This window comes from Periplaneta americana, chromosome 13 (genome assembly GCF_040183065.1).
Source record: "Periplaneta americana isolate PAMFEO1 chromosome 13, P.americana_PAMFEO1_priV1, whole genome shotgun sequence".
NCBI classification, from domain to species: domain Eukaryota; kingdom Metazoa; phylum Arthropoda; class Insecta; order Blattodea; family Blattidae; genus Periplaneta; species Periplaneta americana.
In genome coordinates this window covers 125,100,161-125,121,790 of record NC_091129.1, presented here as the reverse complement: position 1 = coordinate 125,121,790, position 21,630 = coordinate 125,100,161, and the positions used below count along the sequence as shown (strand labels likewise).

Here is a 21,630-nt window from a genome sequence, read left to right as displayed (position 1 = left end):
GAGAAGAAAAAAGACATTGCAAGTATGCTGAAATATATGCCTACTACTGATGCAGCGTTTTACAAATACATTTTGAAACTGTCATATCCAGAGGATTATCATAAGGATGTAAATTAAAAATCATGTGATAAGATATTGCTCTAAATAATTATAATTTATATTACTATGTTATACGGAAGTACATATAATTTAATTGAGTGGAATTTCATTTAATATTTGTCCAAAAGTTATTTTTTTTTGCAGCTATCATATAAAGATTGATTTTATTTTAGATAATTTAGACTTCTATTTTTGTATTTAATTCAATCGACACCTGCATTATTTTCATCAATGATTAAACAAGTTCATAATACCTCTACATTTTATTATTGACTTATTCTATATGTTTGTAATAACCTAGAAAACAATTTGACTGTGGAGATAGAACCTGGTTTGTGATGACTGTTGTACTAACAAGGGAACTCTGTCACATTCCCGCCTCCAATTACCATAACACTTTCACAGAAGGTAACAATTGGTAGGAAAAGACCATACGTTGCGTATTACGTTTCGCAATCGTATGTAAGACACATTAATTTGTTTTAATAGTTCACGTACTGTGTACTATTAATGCCCGGTACTTATGCATCTCGTCAATCACCAATGTAAGGCGTGACGCCTGTATATACGGATTGTCTTGAACTTCAAACACTACTGCGTGTTCAGTTCAAAGTGTGTCATGGCTCGCTCTATGTCGTCATGTGGTTAGCCGATGAGCCTAGAGAATTCAATCTTCCTACATTTCCGCAGAGACGTATTACCTATGTGCAAGTGAAGTTGCCTGGCAAGAACGGCTTTCATTCTGAAGAGTACTTACCGATACGTACCGTAACGCCGGTAGTGGCAGGAATGTGAACTGTCTGGAAACACGTACTGAGGTGAATTTTTTTCTTACTGTCGGGATATGGGGAGAGGGTTAAGACGATTACGTACAGTATTTGTTGACATTAACTTCGACGGTCAAAATGAACACGGAGCATTTGATTTGTATTGTGGAATGTTGTCGCACGCAACCGATGATAACAAATACCCTGGGTACGACTTGCCCGCGCAAAACACAGTTCGAAAGAGGTTATGGTAGCACACAGACCGTACAGACCGCCATCTGTTGCTACGACGTTCAAGTTATACCGTACACGTTCTTAAGTTCAGCTTGAACGCCTTGATTAATAGGCAACTTCCCTGACATAGAAGCTGAAACTCGCTTCAAATCGCTGACTCACCAACAGTGACGTCATGACACACTTTGAAATGAACACCCAGTAGTTGGTGCAGTTGCAATTGTGGTAGGTCACAGTAGGTAGACTCTCTTAAGATAACAGTGTTGTGAAAATTATGAAGGAGAAAGTTTCGCATGATTTTCAATTCGTCATTGTACAGTCATCCAGTTTTGACAGGCGCATTGCTGAACAGTTGTATGACATCTTTTTGCGTTATATACAAATGGACGGGGAAAGGAACTGGCCACCCTACCCCATTACCTCCTGCCCTAGTTGCCTCATAAGTGATGCCTTCTTGGTATACTGTGGTCTGACAGTACAAAGTGAAGTTACGTGTAAACAGCCAAGCAAGCAGAGATTCGATTCAATGAGTGCTTCAGTAGTAAAAAAAAAAAAGGTTCAGCAGAGTTTAACGCTTCATGAATAAATGGACACGGTATAAATTACAGACAAGAACAAAAACAAAACAGACATAGACGGAAACCTACTTTTTCGACTGCAGAGAAAAAGCCAACGAAGAAACAAAATGGTTGTTGACATGGAGCGGATTCGTTGCGCTTCATCGAACGTGACACACATTTTGGTGGCCCAGTCGTAGTTCAGTCAATCGATTGCTTTTCACCAAACTGATAGGAATTCGGGTGCAATGAGCTTGCACCAAATTTGTTTGTTTGTAATTGAGGGATACAGTTATATATTAGGGAACTGAGTTTGCGCCAACGACAGTCTACCTAAATATCACAGTCTAGTATATACAGTCTCGAAGCTCAATACGTAGTAAATATGCATCCATAGAGTTGCTAACCACTAGGATCGCTAATATCGTCTCATTACAGACAATGCGAAATAGTACCGGCACAGTCAATTGTTCCTAGCACCCTCAAAACTCAAGCTTCGTGACTGTATATACTAGACTGTGTAAATATGTTGTTTTTTTTTGTTTTTTTTTTTTGTTTTTGTTTTTGTAAAGTTGGTAGAATATTGCCCTAGTAAGAGTGTTCAAAAGACAATCCGACTCATGCTGGTAAGTGGCTTACATATTGTTTTGGTTTGTCTTATTTACCTCCACAAGAAGTAGGTGATTGTTAGCGACTATCTTGTAGATTACTACATACATATTTACGAGGCCGCATTCTCTCCTAAAATATCGGCCGAACAGTCGTCTGAAATCACTCACACAACCAACGCATGTGAGACATTTCATAGAAAATTCAACGCCTTATTTCACATCTCACATCCTGACATTTTTAAAGATAATTTCAGTTAAAAAAAAAAAAACATTGAAACAGAAACTTATTTGAAAATTAATGGAATGTAGGCTACATGCAGGCCCATAAAGAGAAAAACTGGGAACAAACAACTGAAGATTGAAAATAAATTACATAGGGTACAAAAACACAGAGAAAGCAATATTTCTCATATTGCTTTCGTGAAATACGTTTTCTATTTAAACAGACCCCTCATATTAATTACTCCCATTAGTTAAAAAATATAATTTCACTTGTTTTAGGACATGTTTTAAGACATAACAATATAAGAACACAATTTTTTACCACACGGCGGTCGGCCTCGGTAATCCAGTTGGTATAAAGCTGGCCTTCTGTGCTCGAGGTTGCGGGTTCGATCCCGGTTCAGGTCGATGGCATTTAAGTGTGACTAAATGCGACAGGCTCATGTCAGTAGATTTACTGGAATGTAAAAGAACTCCTGCGGGACAAAATTCCGGCACACCGGCGAAGCTGATATAACCTCTGCAGTTGCGAGCATCGTTAAATAAACCATAATTTTTAATTTACCACACAGTGCTTTCATCGTGTGCCAGCCCGCATTCTGGGAATATGGGACGGAAAATTGTGGCCTAACATCGTAACAAAAATATTACTGAATTTATATATGACGTGGCCAAGAACATTATGGCGGTATCGCAAGTGACGTAAGCATGATGTCCCGAGGAATTCGATACTAAACAGAGCTGTGAGCGGTTGAAGAGGAATTTCATTGTTATAGAGTGCTTGGCTTTCTTCCGTCACTTGCTCTAACTTGTCGCCATTAACATCACTTCTACATTACCATCTGATCATGTCTGAATACTTTCAACATCATCATCATCATCATCATCATCATCATCATCATCATCATCATCATCATTAAGGAGTGGACTTCTATGTAATTAAATATTCTTTTTGCGTGTGATAAAACACAATTAACAAAGTTAAAAATTCCGAACATGAAGTTTCAAGTTTAAAACCCGAATTTTATTTCACATAAAAACACATATTTTCACAAAAAAATTATGTAAATACATATTTTTAGGAAATTTATTATAAACACATCAATCTTGGAGTTTTTTTTTTACTTATATAATTTTTTTGCAAAAACTTTTAAATATTTTAAAACTAAATCAATTATATCACTCAGAAGTATGTTATCTTTTTTAAGAATTGTTGGTTGCTTCGTGTTTCTAAGCGCTGTGTGGTGTATCCGTGATCCATTTTCGTAATAGTATCCCCTCAAGTTCTGAGAACTGCTAGGTAGCATATCAGTGTTATTATTAGAGAATAAATTAACGTGGACAAGGAGGAGAGATCTTGTAACACATAATTAGGAATGTTTATTGTTGCTGAAGATGATTTCATTTCATTCTTTGTTTGTGAAACACAACAGATAAGAGCTGGGGTAGGAACATTATTTAATTTAAACAAATCTCTCGCCTCTCGCTCATGTCTATCAAGTAAGGCAACATATCTTGTTGTGATTCCCTATTATCGGGCTTCATCAATCGATATCCTTCAAGATATACTGAAAGATGATTATTTAAAAAACGATTTGGCTTTCCCATTAGCAAATTTAAGCTTTTTGTGCGACATCATAAAAAAACTCGAAACATCCAAAAACCTGTTGTCTGAAACAGGAAGGTGCATGCCGTGGAACTTAAACTAGACTCGCTACCAGGTTCAGAAGCGCAATTACTAAGGGACAAATTCCAGAATGTGTTTGGGAAAAACAGTGGATATAAAAAAATGTGTAAAGTTGCTCAAGTATTGGAGGATGTGCCTGTAGGTGAAATTGACGTTGTAGATGTTTGTGACATTCCTCTCTTTAAATATGCATGTCTGATGTCCTGTGATGTGGAAAGATCGTTTTCACAGTATAAGTCGTTCAGAGATAATCGGCATGCATTTGTGATGAAGAATTTGGAGATGACCTTTGTTGTTCACTGCAATTCTCGGCCAACTACTAGCACTCATGTTTGGTTGGTGAGTACCTAGTAACATTTTTTTTCAAGCTAAGTAAGGTATTTTTGTCACATTTAAAAAAAATGTATATTTTTATTTTTAGCAAATATTTTCGTACTTTTAGCACATAAAAAATAAATATATTTAAATTTTTAGCACATAAAAATCCGCTCCCTAATCATCATCATCATCATCATCATCGTCGTCGTCATTATAATCACCATCGTTATCGAAACTATAATGAACTTAATTCGATTAAATTTTTCAAATCTCCTCTGGAAGTAACTGTCGACGGAATGCTGCAAAGGATGATGCAACAAGAGTGATTTAATATCTCATTATGCGAAACATAGTGAGAATATTACCTTGTTTCAAAAAATCGGTTTAGAGATTTTTACGGTAATGTAATGTTTCTTTTTATAGTTATATTACCGGTTGTTCTGTATGGTCGTGAAACTTGGACTCTCACTTTGAGAGAAGAACATAGGTTAAGGGTGTTTGAGAATAGGGTGCTTAGGAAAATATTTGGGGCTAAGAGGGATGAAGTTACAGGAGAATGGAGAAATTTACACAACACAGAACTGGACGCATTGTATTCTTCACCTGACATAATTACGAATATTAAATCCAGACGTTTGAGATGGACAGGGAATGTAGCACGTATGGGAGAGTCCAGAAATACATATAGTGTGTTACTTGGGAGGCCGGAGGGAAAAAGAACTTTGGGGAGGCCGAGACATAGATGGGAGGATAATATAAAAATGGATTTGAGGGAGGTGGGATATGATGATAGAGAATGGATTAATCTTGCTCAGGATAGGGACCGACGGCGGGCTTATGTGAGGGCGGCAATGAACTTCCGGGTTCTCTAAAAGCCATAAGTAAGTAATGTTTTTTTTATATATATATTTGACACAGGAAAAGTCTTTTATACTGTCTGTCTATTTGTGTAAAGCGATTTCTGCCAACCCAATGTTTATATTCAATAAGCCTATCTACAGTAGTAGTCAATCAACTTGTCTGCTAATAAAATTATTGCGTTTACTGTCTTCATTAGACCTACGTACAAGTCACAGTGATAGGATGGCGTTTCAAATTTCTTCAGTTCTTTGGGTAACAGTGAATGACCAAATGTTATCAGAAAAAAATCCAGTAATATTTGTCATACATTAAATCCTAATAATAGGCGCTCTAACCATGTCACCTATGCGTATTAATATTTAACCAAATGAAGAAACAAGTTGAGGAACCGACATTTGCAGCCAAATATTTAAAATTTGTTTTTCATTTTATGGTAGTCCTACAGATAATTCTCATATAGGTCTACATAATAGAAAGGAATAAGAGCCGTCTAAACATAATCATAGGTATCAGCTAGGTACGGAGCAATCCCTTCATATCAAAGGCCTGTGGGTTGCAGCCTTGAATTTGAAATCGTTAACTATTTTAATTTGGAGGTTACAATCCCACTCATTTAAAACACGCGAGCTATACAAAAAGAAATTGGCCCAACCTACGCTAAGCGCTTACTTTATCACACGAGAATCGTCTTACATCTCATGCAGCAGTACACGGTCATAAAATACAGTCCCGAAATAGGAAGATCTTGGAAGTGAAGAAAAGATAATCTGCCGCCTGCACCAGAAGCACAAAATCTATCTACATACCTGAGCTGAACAGAAGTTAAAATAAACCATACTACAGTCCGACCATCCGATCTGTGCCGCCTGGCGAAATGAGAGCCAAATCCTAATTCCATCTCAGCCTCGCTAAATTCATTTCCTCCTCTGTATTCCTCTCTGTCTCCCACTTATCACAATATCGAGACATCTTGCGACAATTTTAGTTACAGAACAGTATTGCCAAACTCAAAATTAATACTGTAGCGCAAAGTGGAGAAAGAAATAAGTTATTATTAAACAGGTAACAGCATTCTGCAATGAAGATAAATAAACTGATCATTATCTGTTTTCTATAAATCAGACAACGAAACGGACAGCTGCGATCACAGGTGAGGCATATTTCAGTTCGATTTCTTATGTTAATTAGTCCTAAACTAGTGTTGAAATGATTTACTTAACTAACAGTGTCATGAAATTTATAGAGGCAGGTCAGAATGATGAATAAAGAAAATCAGAGAGAGGAAGTCTGTAGAGAAAATGAAAAGCTATCACCAGGGAAGAGCATACTAAGATCGCCACTAATTCTTGTTGATGTTATGGGCTGCTATACAAGGTGGTATTGATAAGTGTTGTCTAACATAGGAAAAGTTACTGTATTTAAGAACAAAATAATGTTTTATCCAATATAATCAGCTTTAAATTTCATAGCTATACTTAGCATAAAGGTCATAATCCAATTCAAAGCTTTAAAAAATCGTTTATCATGGTCTGTAAACCACTCTTCCACAATAGGCTACTTATATTACTGCTTCTTTCGACGAAAAGTTATATTCTTTTAATGTTTTTACATAGAACTACGTCTTTCTCCGGAATAGGTTTGGGGGGATAACTTGCGAATTCACAGTTACAAAAAAGATACAACTCCCTCTCACCATCGGAAACGGGGAGATGAGGAGAACAAAACGAATACCAAGACAAAGACAAGAGGAATACAATGAGAACAAGGAAAAGATAAACAGAATAAGGGGAGCACAATGAAAAGAAGAGAAATATAAAGACAAAAAGGAAAAACAATAAGAGAAAGGGAAATATAAGTAAGAAAAGAAGAATACAAGGAGCACAAGAGGAATGCAAGGAACACAGGAGAAACAAGAACAAGGAGAACAAGGGGAACACAAGGAGGAGCAAGGAAAATACAACGGTTATACAAAGAGATTAAGAGGACAAGGTGAAAACACGGTTAGCACTCTGACCGCGGAACCAGGTGGCCCGGGTTCGAATCCCGATCGGGGCAAGTTACCTGGTTGAGGTTTTTTCCGCGTTTTTCCCTCAACCCAATATGAGCAAATGCTGGGTAACTTTCGGTGTTGAACCCCGGACTCATTTCACCGGCATTTCATTCAGACGCTAAATGACCTGAGATGTTGATACAGCGTCTAAAATAACCGAATTAAAAAAAAGTGAAGAAGAAGAATGCAAGCGGAACAAGGAGAATAAAAGTAGAATATGGGGAATATGAGGAAAATAAGCATAATGCAAGCAAAAAGAGGGAATACAAGAAGAACGAGAAGACAAGGAGAATAGAAGGAAATAAAGTAAATAAAGAGAAAAAGGGGAATACAAGGAGAACAACGGGAATGTAAAGACAACAAGAAGACGACAGGGCGAACAAGAGGAAGACAAGGAGGACAGGGGGAATATAAGGAAACAAGGGAAATATAAAGAGAAAATCAGGGGAATAGAATGAGAACCAGGGAATAAAAGGAGAACAAGGGGATATAAAGAAACAAGGGAAGACAAGGAGAACAAGCAGAAAATAAGGAGAACAAATGAAGACAAATGAAGGAGAAACGGGGAAGATAAGGATAACAAGGGTAAAACAAGGAAAATACGGGAAATACAAAGAATACAAGGAGCATAAGGGGAACACATGCAAAATTCAAAGAGAAGAAAGGAAAGGAATACATGGTAAAAACCTGACGAAGATGACCGCACCCACACGTAGTTCTACATAAAGATATGCGTCATAGTACAACTATGCACCTGTCGTTTCTCCAGTTTTACTTGTTTAATCCGAATTTGTGTAGCTGTAAAATATATTTCAAATTTCTCGTTACTGTTATATTATTATTATTATTATTATTATTATTATTATTATTATTATTATTATCATCATCATCATCATCATCATTTGAAAATCAATGAAGAAAGAAAAGTTGATTTTTTTAATCGATTAACTTTTAAATGTTTATATAACAAAATAAAATTTCAAAATAATTACATACAATAGATAAGATTTTTTCATATTTGAATAAAATGACTTATAATCTTATATTAATATAATTTATTGATACAAGGTCAAGATTCTGGTTCAATTTTTATGTATTGAATATAATCAGTATTATTTACATTTATTTTTTGTGCTCTAAATTTCGTACCATTTTTTCTTTTTTATCGAAACCTAAACGAGTCCGATTTCTTATTTCCCACCACGTCTTTATATTCGTATGCAAGTTCTTTGATGTAAGCCTACAGCTTCATCTGCGGTTCCTTCCATTTCAATGGATGGTTTTGAAAATAACAGTTTGAAACAAAATGTATCCAGTACCTAATGAATGAATGATTTCTGCACTTTCCGCATGGACTATGGAGCAGCTGTGGGCTGGAAGAGCTACATTATAATATAATGACGTCGAACTCCCAAGTCACTTGCTTTTTACCTACATTTGACTTTGTCAAGGGAATGATAAGTACTGTCTCTGAATATGGATCCGACTCTTTACTTTATATGACCTAACTTCTGATTCGAGATGAAGTGAAGTTGAAGCGACATTCTTGAATACGGCCCTTTATCTCGGCGATAAAAGTTGGTCGGAACATAATGCTCACGTCCTTCTGACGTCGTGATCAATAAAATTAAGTACAAAAGCTGTAACTTCTTGTCTTCTATGGTGTGTACTCGGACAACTTAAAATTTGGACATTTATCTCTTCAATTAAATTCACAAAATGGTGGAAACAATATAAACTTAATTTATATACTTTCGTTTGATCGTTTTGCTCAATGAAATGGCAAGTTCTACACGATGATGAAGAGAAACATTCTAGCTCCTATGATCCTATCCACGACATCCCTCTTGTCACCACGCCGAAACGCAGCGCTTTCTACCATCCAAATAAAACAAGTTTAAATCTCTTTACTTTCCAATTCTTATCTTCGGTGAAGCATGTGGAATGATGGATGGCGTATAAAGCCGCCCATTTCTTTGGTGCAATATTTATAGTTCCTCCTGAAATGAGCATCATAAGCACGTTATCCGCTCCGTGATGGATGAGATCGCTTGCATGCTGTCGGCGAGGTATCAAGTGACTGTTGATACCAGCAACTCCAAGCGGTCTATTAGGAGAAATGTATCGCGAGTGCATAATTCGAATTTAATAGAAGCTAAGAGACATCAGAGATGCTATGAAGTATTTCTGTTACTTACTTACTTACAAATGGATTTTAAGGAACCCGAAGGTTCATTGCCTCCCTCACATATTATACGCCCGCCATCGGTCCCTATCCTGTGCAAGATTAATCCAGTCTCTACCATCAAATCTCTCCTCCCTCAAATCTATTTTAATATTATCCTCCCATCTACGTCTAGGCCTCCCCAAAGGTCTTTTTTCCCTCCGGTCTCCCAACTAACACTCTATATGCATTTCTGGATTCGCCCATACGTACTACATTCCCTGTCCATCTCAAACGTCTGCATTTAATGTTTCTAATTATGTCAGGTGAAGAATGCAATGCGTGCAGTTCTGCGTTGTGTAACTTTCTCCATTCTCCTGTAACTTCATCTCTCTTAGTCCCAAATATTTTCCTAAGAACCTTATTCTCAAACACACTTAATCTCTGTTCCTCTCTCAAAGTGAGAGTCCAACTTTCACGACCATACAGAATAACCGGTAATATAACTGTTTTATAAATTCTAACTTTCAGATTTTTTGGCAGCAGAATAGATAACAAAATCTTCTCAATCGAATAATAACAGGCTTTCCCGATATTTATTCTGCGTTTAATTTCCTCCCGACTGTCATTTATATTTGTTACTGTTGCTCCAAGATATTTTAATTTTTCCACCTCTTCGAAGGATAAATATCCAATTTTTGTTTCCATTTCGTACAATATTCTAGTCACGAGACATAATCATATACTTTGTCTTTTCGGGATTTACTTCCAAACCTATCGCTTTACTTGCTTCAAGTAAAATTTCCGTGTTTTCCCTAATCGTTGGATTTTCTCCTAACATATTGACGTCATCCGCATAGACAAGAAACTGATGTAACCCGTTAAATTTTTTTTTATTTTAGTTGGTTATTTAACGACGCCGTATCAACTACTAGGTTATTTAGCGTCGATGAGATTGGTGATAGCGAGATGAGGCCGAGGATTCGCCATAGATTACCTTGTATTCACATTACGGCTGGGGAAAACCTCGGAAAAAACCCAACCAGGTAATCAGCCCGAGCTGGAATCGAACCCGCGCCCGAACGCAACTTCAGACCGGCAGGCAAGCGCCTTAACCGACTGAGCCACGCCGGTGGCTAACCCGATAAATTCTAAACTCTCTCTGTTATCCTGAACTTTTCTAATGGAATATTCTAGAGCGAAGTTATAAAGTAAAGGTGATAGTGCATCTTCTTGCTTTAGCCCGCAGTGAATTGGAAAAGCATAAGATAGAAACTGACCTATACGGACTCTGCTGTAACTTTCAATCAGACACATTTTAATTAATCGAACTAGTTTCTTCGAAATACCAAATTCAATAAGAATATTATATAAAACTCCTCTCTTAACCGAGTCATATGCCTTTCCGAAATCTATGAATAACTGATGTACTATACCTTTATACTCCCATTTTTTCTCCAATATCTGTCGAATACAAAAAATCTGATCAATAGTCGATCTATTACGCCTAAAACAGCACTGATGATCCCAAATAATTTCATCTACGATACGGATTTAATCTTCTCAAAAGAATATTGGACAAAATTTTGCACGACGTCAGCAAAAGTGATATTCCTCGAAGTATTTCTGTACTAAACGTAAGTCTGAAAATATGTTTATGCTCGACCATGCCGAAATGTAGTAATTATACACCTGGTAGTAGCCCTTTAATGCACCTCATTAAAGTACACCTATTCATTAAAGTTCAGGTATTCAGCCAATGACAAGTCACCTTTGTACCGTTATAAAACCGCAAGTATCGATTATTCTCGGATATGCAATCGAAAGACAATTAGCGAAAAGTCACGGAGGCTGGAAATCCAATACTGTCGCAGAAGGTTATGTTCTGCTACTATAATAATTAGCGTTAATATTCAAATATATTTTTAATTTGTCATCTCGTTTTTCAATTCTAAATCAATTTCCATGTTATATCAGACTAATGTTCATCTTATTCTCTATCAAGGTCAATGACATTCGGCCTCGGAAAAATCAATACTTTCGCGTCTGCGCACATCTCACAATTCAGGTCAGTTCGCACATAACCATAACATGACCTAATTTTGAATAATTTCAAGTTAGAAATATGGTCGAGCATAAAAAGTCCTATGAAACTTGCCTATAATGGTAATTAAGACGCACGTATGAAAATTATGAAACTCGCTTGCGCTCGTTTCATAAACAAACATACTTGCGTCTTAATTACTACCATCATAGGCTCGTTGCATAATGTACTATTATGTATGATATTCATTTTACTGCACTTTCGTACTATACAAAGTATAAAATAGGAAATATTATGACGCAAAAAAATTATAGATTTAAAGATTTTCACATGCTTCCAGCATCCCCGATGGCGAAAAATAGTGTGAGGCATGCATATTTAACTTTTATCTACTAGCAGGTAGGCATGTTCCACAGGCTTCTGTGATAAACAGATCTGGATATGAGACGGCTGAGAACGTATAACAAGAAAGACCACACCTTAAGTTCAAGGATATAAAGTGAACATTCAGAGAACGAAATGCAGCGATTTTTATTCACGTTACGAAGGATCTCAATTTTTTATGTTAGCTTTAAATGTTTCGGTGCTGAATGAGATCAAAGGGCCTAGCTTTATATTTATATAAATAGTCTCTAATTACCGAATCATTTAAGTAATTTAAAATATTTTAATTATTTAACAGTCTTTTATAAACAACAGAACAAAAAGTTGACATCCTACAAAATGAGAAGATTAATGTATAATCCCTTAATTAGCTTGCTTACCTTATAGCATCGGCTAACAGTCTAGACTCTAGACCAACTATTTATGGCTTCCTTTAACTACTATGACTATATATGCCAACGTTTTATACGAGTTAACACCCACCTCCTTAATTGACTCGCTCTTAATCACTCTGTCAACTGTGGCCACCTTCATCAATGTCTCTTTTTGTGGACGGTTGTAAACAAAAATATATTCGAAGTGTTTTTACAGAGGAACATTATCATTATGAACATTATGATTAAAAGAGAGAACTCTCTCTCCTTGCATCTGCTTACAAAAAGACATCAGGCATAGGTACGATCTACAATAATAGATTTAACAATAACATTGTTATCTATTCTTGCTTATTTAACACGCTGTATCAACAACTAGGTTATTTAGAGTCGGTAGGAGTGGTGAAAGCGAGATGGTATTTGGTGAGATGAGGCCAAGGATTCGCCATCGATTACCTCACATTCGCCATAAGGTTGAGAAAACCTCGGAAAGAACCCAACCAGGTAATCATCCCAAGGGGAAATTGAACCCACGCCCGACCGCAACTCCGGATCAGCAGGCAAACCTGCTACCGCCTGAGCTACGCCGATGGCAACAATAATAATAATAATAATAATAATAATAATAATAATAATAATAATAATAATAATATAGCTTAAGTCAATGGTACCGAACCGGTGTGTCGCGCAGCCCCATGGAGTGTGTCGCGAAATTTTGGAATTGAAAAATAAATTTTATGCCATCCAGGAAGACTCTTCACAACGCATTTGTTATGGTATACTTTATTTTGGGACAGACTTTACCAATGAAACGTGAACACTGCAACAATGCTCACTTTAATTATTCTGCCTGGCGATAATTCGAATGAAAGTGAACACTTCGAACAATGCTTAGTAATTAGTTTACTCTTCCCACTTAGTAGTAAACAGATTTCACAATCGTCAGAACATATTGGTCCTCCGAATTAGCTCTGTGGTAGCGTGTCTGCCTCCAGACTAACCGACTCGAGTTCGATTCCCAGCGGGGTCAGAAATTTTCTTGTAAAATTTCTACCTCGGGACTAGAAGAAATGGCGGTGCACAACTTCTAATCACTAAACTGTGCACCAATATGCCTGGTTTAAATCCCAAATCTCTCCGCAGTGTATATAAAGGGAAGGCATATGTCACTGTTAATAGTGATTCGTCCATTGGATGGGGACGTTAAGCCTGGCAGCCCCCTTGATGCTATTCGATAGGAGCAGGCTACGTGCCGGTACCGCGTTTCCCCTTCTCCCTTCCTCAGCTTCATCATCATCATCCTCACCCATTCCCTACACTACACTTACACGTACAATTAACATACATTCACCCTAGTGAAAGACATAACTCTTCACAGATACACATCATGCATAAAGTGGCCTGCCGAAGTGGTGTGCAATTTGAAAAATGGGTCACAGTCCTGTCATTCATCCGCAGTATGTGGAACCCGAATCACGCAAAGTGAAGTGGGTAGGCATTAAACAAACCACTGCCTGCTGGATCACATCCTATGGCTGCTTATACTGCTTGCCCAATCAACGGTTATGCGCGAACAGCCGCTAGGTGGCAGGTAATGCCATTGCATAATATACTTCTTTTTTTTTTTTTTCAGAAATGTATATTTATTTAAGTACCAGGTCGCAAAATGGACCCATGCCTTTTACAAGATGTATGTAACCTAATACATGATTCAGTATAAAAAATATATATAATTTACATTCAACACTTTCACCAGGAGTGAAGTGTTTTACAAGAAATCACTCATACATTAAACACTAGAAATTACTAAACTATTGAACAATGGATTTGGATGTGTTTTTACAGATTGTATAAATTTGGTTCTGGCATTTTGAATATAATCACTAAATAGCATTATATTTAGTGACTCATATAGTTGAGAGTTACTGATGTCATAGTCTGCTCCCGTGTTTGTCCTACATATTGATCTTTGTATTCCGTCCAGTCGTTTAATATGACGTATATGTGTATATGTGCGTATATACTGATAATGTTAATAGCGGTGGGCACTGCCTGCCACCTAGCGGTAAAATAACTTTGATTGAGCAGGCAGTTTACGCAGGTATACGATGCGATCCAGCAGGCAGTGAAACAAACACACAGCACTGTGTCAAGCAATATAAACTCTTTCTATACCACAGCACGTTTCCTTCACAACCATAATAACAATAATGCTCACAAACACTCCCTGATCAGTCTATGTGTATTTCCATGAAAATTTCAAAATAAATGTACCATAAAAATCTTTCTCTCAGTTCATAGTGTAATGTAAAAGTTCATGTATTGAATTCTCACCATCTGGTTATGTGACAAGATCCACCAGTGTCAATAGTGTAATAACAGATGTGCTTTTAGTTCTATGTAATTAAAAATTAACGTTCAGGTGAACTTTGCAATCTGTTTCCTTGTTAACGAACTTGTGTTACAGTATGTAGTCTCGTTTTCATTATGGACAAGCGGAATGCAAAAGATTTTATACGAAGCTTTCAGCATCATACAATAAATTGACGAGAGTGTCGTGAATTCTCTTTCTCTTTCCCCTTTTAGCGGAAGAAACGTGTCTTACTCTGGTTCATATTTCTTTCCAGTCGTCATTTGACAAGGAATGTCTTTTCTTCTAGAGATGGGATGTTTGTTGCAGTTTGTGCACGATTTCTTTACAGCAGCAACCTATTATTTTCAGAGGTTTCTTGCTATATCCATGCCACAATATATAGGCCTACGAGGAAGAATAAAGCCAGCAGACAAATTGGGAAAAAAAAACTAGATAACAAATTTCATGTCTTTCAGCACAGCTTTGTGATTTCAGGAGAAAAAATGATAAACCTTACCGAAAAGGCAGTTTGTAACGCCGCCTTTACTTCCAAGGAAACGATCTTGGTACTCATTTTGGTTAGAGGCTGAGTGAACTACAGGTTACGGTACAGTCGGAAGGATGGGATCAATGAAGAAAATCCATGATCCTATCAGGAATTGAACCCGTGACCTTTCGACTTACAGCGTTACGCCTTAACCGCGACGCTATTGTGCGCCCCTTTATGTAAATTAGTGTTTAGAATTGACTAGAATCAGAAATTATTTATTAATTTATAATACGATTTTAACTGCAGTGTGTTACTTGTGAAGCAACCTTGAACATCATGAAAGTGAAACAATCAGAGGAAACATTTTTACGGGTATAATCTCCATCTATTTTCGTAATGGCTAAACTTACTTTAGTTTTTCAAATTAATTTCTGTAGATATTTTTAAGCCGTGAAATTCTTAGTTTACGAAGTTCATAACGGAGGTCATATTATTCTGTAGTTATTTGTTGTTTAGTCAACTGTCCGAAGTCAGGTCTGAACCTCACAAGTGATACCAAGAAGCCACCACTTATGAGGCAACTAGGTCAGGAGATAATGAAGTAGGGTGGCCAGTTCCTTCCCCCCTTCATTGCATACATCGCCGACTAGCTACATATTACACTAGTCAGACTTCTTATTCTGTAGATAGTAATTAATAGACTTCGTTGAATTGTCACACGCAGCATGCGATCAGGTTGCCGATGTACGGTAGTATAGAGGTGAGCGACCTCCCGGTCTCATAGTATAAGCAGTTCATGTTAAGAGTTGTGACCGGTCAAAATAGATAGAGCAGCTACAGCTAATGTATACCTATGTAAGCACTTGTTTTTGCATTACTGTGGTTGGAATAGTCAAAGCTTAACATATTTTGTTCAGTGCAGACAAGAATTCAATCAAACATACTACAATGAGAGTGTTGCTTTTCCAAACAATTGCCCCTGGAATACCTTACCTCCGCAGCCAGTCTTGACCCGTTGGGAAACGTGGTTGGATGCTGTTAATTATTATGCAGAACATTACGGCAAAATAATGGAGGTAATTGATGCATTGGATAGCATAGACAGTTCCGCTGTTGCAGCTGTAAAATCATTGTCTTCTGAACAGCTATTAGAAGATATTCTGTTCGTAGATTCTAATTTTAAAATCCTGTCCAAAAGCATTATCCTGTTAGAATCGTCTAAACTACAACTCTCAGAAGCCCTTAATATAGTGGATAAAGTATCACAAACCGTTATCCAAAATAACAATTCACTAATTTCAGAAAAAGTGAAATGTAAGTTGAGAAATGTTATTGCTAAAAATTCTGCCTATTCAGAACTTCGTATTATAAGTGATGTACTATCAGGTCACGACAAGATATCTGAAGTTGGTGTACTAAAAAGTAGTGACTTTCCGTTCTTCAAATATGCACCTATTACAATGTGTGATGTTGAACGTACATTTTCCCAATATAAAAATTGTTCGAGGAGGTTTCTTTGCAGTCGCTCAAAATGTACGTAACTCTTCACTTCCATGCACATATTCAAGGATGATGTGAGTACCTTACATTACATTTTAAGAGTTAATATATCTCACTATAAAATAATTGTGTAATTACATGTATAGACATTTCCTACTTCAATGATCATTCATTATATTTCTTGGATGCAGGGTACATGTTTTATTGTAACCGCAATATACTGCTCAGTGTTTACCTTAGAGGCATACTCCATCCTTTGCACGCCCCCTTCTCATACAGTCTATACTGCGTGCGTAGTAAACTTTGCGATTCTCGTGGCAATTCCACGAAGTCTAGTAATTAATATTTTGCAGAAAAATAATATCGCTTTTTGTTGTATTTCTGGAACGATTAGAGTTCTATTCTATTATTCCCTCTTGAGGGGTTGAGCACGGGCTAAGGAATGTCCTCCCACGTAGGCCGTTTGAGTGGGACCATTATACTACCCGGGATGGAATGGGAGCATGCCCTAAGGCCTTACAGATTTCCCTACGGACCGCCTCCGAACTACCCTACAGCCTACAGTATCCTGTAATCTTTCCGCGTAGGCTTCGCTGCGGTTCCTCAACCCCGATTTCACGAACTACCATGAGCTCAAAGAAGAGCTTACTGTACATAGCACTACCACCAGCAACTAATGACCACACATCACGGGGTCCAAATTCGGTGGTGGCCAGCAGCCAATTCTACATCGGAGAAAATGGGAAAGAAACGAAGATAATGATAAAAGAAGGGAGTGTAATTATGAGTCTGAGGTCCAACGCCGAAAGCTACCCAGCAATTTCAGTTCAATTGCTTGAGGGAAAACCTCAGAAAAAAACCTCAATCAGGTAATTTGTCCCAACCAGAATTTGAATCCGGACCTGCTCGTTTCACGACCAGTATTCTAACCGCTACACCACAGCGATGGACAATGACTAGAGTTACGTTCATTTTGACAAGCAGTTCGTATAGATAATTATATTTTAAGCTATAAATTGTTCATCTGGCGAAGTTTCCTATTGGAGGCATAACTACGAAAATAATAACTGATTTCTTCGACGTGTTTGAGGACACACACACTGTTTATACAATTTCATTGATCACTTTATATCTTAAAAAATGGCGTGTTAACTTTTTCCTTTCATTTTTAGTAAACTAATCTATATTTTATTTGTGCCATTTCTAGTCGAATTTACTACTAAAATACTGAATGAATACGAACAACATCCTTACAATAGTTAGGCGAAATAACTGTACACGGCAAGACCAAAAATTTTTTTTTTCGGCATTCTGGATTTAGAAAACTGAGTATTTCCACGAAAATCTTGAAATAGATTTTTTCCACATTATAATACTCACTTTCTCTTTGTAGGCCTACATCTTACACTGAAATAGTAAAAATGTTTATGAGATTGATATTTTCGCGGTTGTTTGTTTGTGGTGCAATTCTTTAATTCTTCAATAATATTTCTTTTTAATCTGTATAGGGGACGGACGGATATTTTTCTCTTCTAAGATCACCGACTGATTCTTCTTCATATCTGTACCCTTGGGAAGGAAGGGAGATGATAAATCTATAAGGATGAATTTACAATATATAGATAATATATAAATAGACTCAGTTCGCTTTCTAACGGTCACCAGATACATAGATAAATCCCGTTTATCTGCTAGTTCCTTCATTTCGTTATTGCACTTTTCTTGGAATGTTCGTATATTGTCTTGGTTTCAATAAGAGGCACAGTCATGCACAAAGAACTTGTAATAAATATTTGAATGAGAGAAAGTGGACTTATTATTATACAGAGGCGGCTTCGATTCCCGAAGTTAGTTGAGAGATACTTGTGATAGATGGGATCGGGTAATGAAGAGTTTTTCAAAGGACTTCTTATATCAAATCAGTAACCAAAATAATGTATGCGTATCCAATGCCTAACGACTTGCGTGATTCGAGTTCTGCATATTACGGATAGATGGCAGGACTGTGACCTATTTTAAACTTGCACACCACTTCTGCTGGGCACGCTATACATGATGTGTATCTGTGGAGAGTTATGTAACCAAAACAATTAATGGTTCAAAAAGAGCCCATAATAATGTTGACAGTCTTGTCACCTTCACGCATTGGATTTTGGTCGTCATTAAGCAGTCGTTCACTTTTATGAAAATAGTTATATATAAAATTATATGTGGTAGATTAACAGATTGCCCGTTCCTGAATTCTTCATCAACCATCACTTTAGATTCTTTAGAGTCAGATAAGAAGAAAATGAAAAGTCGCCATGCAGCTAACAAGGAAATCAGAAAGCCAACATAGTCTGAACCACAGTCTAGTATACAGGGACATCACTTTATTTTTACTCGCATTTTTATTGTACCTGCGTTTCTAAATGTACTTGACTCCCACCCCTTTCACTAATGTTCTTGCTCCCGTCAGCCACACAGACTTACGGCCGCTGTTGCATTCGAAGTCTGCTAGCAGTGAAGTAAACACTACAGAGTATAGTGTGTTTCAGAAATATGGTTCCGTTTTCCATAGAAGGAAGAGCCTATATTATTGAAGCTTAATTCCAGGGGCAGGTATTTATGGATATTAATTTTATCATTTGTGTTTTTGAATATTGGTGTCGGCGGAGATTGTTGGAGATTGATTTCTACTCTTGTTGGATATTAATGGAAATTTTGGAAAATACAATTATTTTGAAACTGGAGTATTAATTCAGTATAAATATTACTTTACAAATAATTAACATTAAAGGTTCATTGGATTCTGGTAAAGGTGCGGTATGGCCAATAGACAGTATCTGTTGGATTGAGACTGTATTTAACACACATGCATTAAAAAAAACTTGCAGCCCTCAAATTAATATTTTCAAATTTTATTAGTGAAATGTTGAATTCTCCGTCTTTTGAGTTCACTAATGTAATCAGAACCCCTGGAGTACCATGTAATGTAGCCTACTTGAATGTGCAACAAATTCAAAAGGAAAAAAGGTCCGAAAAAAGAACTCAGAATGTGAAATTCGCTATAAAACGAAGCAATAATAATAATAATAATTCGCGAATGTGTTCATATTTCACTATTAGAACTCTATTTCGCGATTGTTTTATCCGCATATTATTAATCAGAATCACTTAATTCGTAAGATTAGTAAAAATCTATTGCATATCTATTATGTCGTGATTTTCGCGATCTCCATAAACACCTGGCTCTACTTATTTCGCACAGGTACGGTGTGTAGCATGACTGAATAACTTTATCTTTGTGGACTGAGCAGAAGTGAAGATTAGAGTTACCGAAAGTACGGTAATATGCTGAATAAAGTAGCTATTATGTAATGAATAAAACCGCCTGAAGAGTTGAGTTTGTGAAAAAAATGTTACTACTCTACTGCATTTTGATAAAATACCGTAAAAGTGATGATCAAACTGAAAATCCTAATATCGTATTTCCCTGTAACATAAATGGATACACTACTTTTCTCTCCTCCTATAGCTAGTAAAATGATTTGTTTACATATTGCATTAGTAACACCAAACTCCTGTAATGGAAGGAGGTAACAGTGTTCCCGAGTATAGCCAGGTTAATGTTAAAAATGTTGGTAAAAATAAAGCGATGTCCTTGTATATACAGTCACGAAGCTTGAGTTTATGAGGGTACTAGGAACAATAGACTGTGCAGGTATTATTTCGCATTGTCTGTAATGAGGCAATAGTAGCGATCCTAGTGGTTAGCAACTATCTATGGATGCATATTTACCACATATTGAGCTTCGTGACTGTATATACTAGACTGTGGTCTGAACCACGGCTAACTAAATGACGTCACATCCTTTTCCATATGCCTAAGAAAAAGAACACTTAAAACTACATTATTTTCTGTAATAACATATCTTTTGATCAAATCATGTACCTTTTCTCCTAATAAGGACATTAGAATGAATTTATTTTAAAATGTTTCCAATTAAAATACGTAATTCTTAACAAAACATTTGTTTCTTGTGCAGATTGCTTGCATGTCTCGAGATGTGGAATGATGAATTATGCCCAGGAACAACTGATTACTGTGTTGCAATATCACAGCTCTTACAATTTGGGGTCAAAATTTCGAGGTAAGAACACAGATAATGTATTAATGAAATCTAAGAATGTGAAAAATACTTACAGTATTGCAAAATAAAACTTTACGTACACTTATTGGTATTTTCTTAATATATTGTTAATAAATTCGTCTGGTGTTTCCTCTATATTTAAAACATATTTTCGAATATTCAGCTGATTTAATGTTAACTTCTCAATTCTTGATATAGAAGGTCATTCGACCTGCAGAGCTGTCAGTTTGTACAAAGCAAGGATTATATAAAAGTAAACATATTTTGTGCTGCGAAAAGTTAACTATTAATTTGATACTTATTTAGTGTATTTAACGAATCTAACTAAAAAAAAAACTACGGTAAATGCTACATTATATGATTCATACTTGGATGAGAGTTCTATAGCATCTTGTTTGATTGCAAAATGCAAACTATTGTATATTTTCATAATAAATACGCGTATAATACGGCTAATATAATCAAATAACTGGAACAGATGCATCATAGGACCCACCCTAAATATAAAAATATGTAGAGCTGCAAAAAAAAAGGTGAACGGAAGTAGCGTTTCGATCAATTAAATTATCGATATATATATATATATATATATATATATATATATCGTTTTTATTATGTTGCCAACCAAGCAATATTGTTGAAAATTAGTTTGATCATAATCATAGCGGCAATTTCGAATGCTATAGTTAAATATAAAAAAAGAGTAGATTAAGTTTTCCCTGTTGTCTTAAAATGTAAGCCTAGAATTGAAAATTATTGAATTATACATAGAATCTTTTTAC

The 21,630-nt window shown here is 36.4% G+C and overlaps 2 protein-coding genes across 7 annotated transcripts in view; one reads left to right on the top strand and one right to left on the bottom strand.

Annotated features, from left to right (window-relative positions):
* Doa (Darkener of apricot) overlaps positions 1–21,630 on the bottom strand; it is a 108,085-nt gene that overhangs the window by 78,083 nt on the left and 8,372 nt on the right. The window contains exon 1 of one of the 6 annotated variants that reach the window (XM_069844064.1): positions 6,163–6,207. The exons of the other annotated variants lie outside the window; for them this stretch is intronic. Coding sequence (XP_069700165.1) covers positions 6,163–6,192 — 30 coding nt within the window. The 5' untranslated portion in view covers positions 6,193–6,207. Of the gene's footprint in view, positions 1–6,162; positions 6,208–21,630 lie in introns of those variants that run through there. 6 annotated transcript variants of the gene reach the window in all.
* The window catches only part of LOC138712378 (progestin and adipoQ receptor family member 4), a 153,035-nt gene continuing 152,152 nt past the window's right edge, over positions 20,748–21,630 (top strand). Inside the window, exon 1 of the mRNA XM_069844068.1 lies at positions 20,748–20,848. The gene's annotated coding sequence lies outside the window, so the exon portion shown is untranslated. The remainder of the gene's footprint in view (positions 20,849–21,630) is intronic.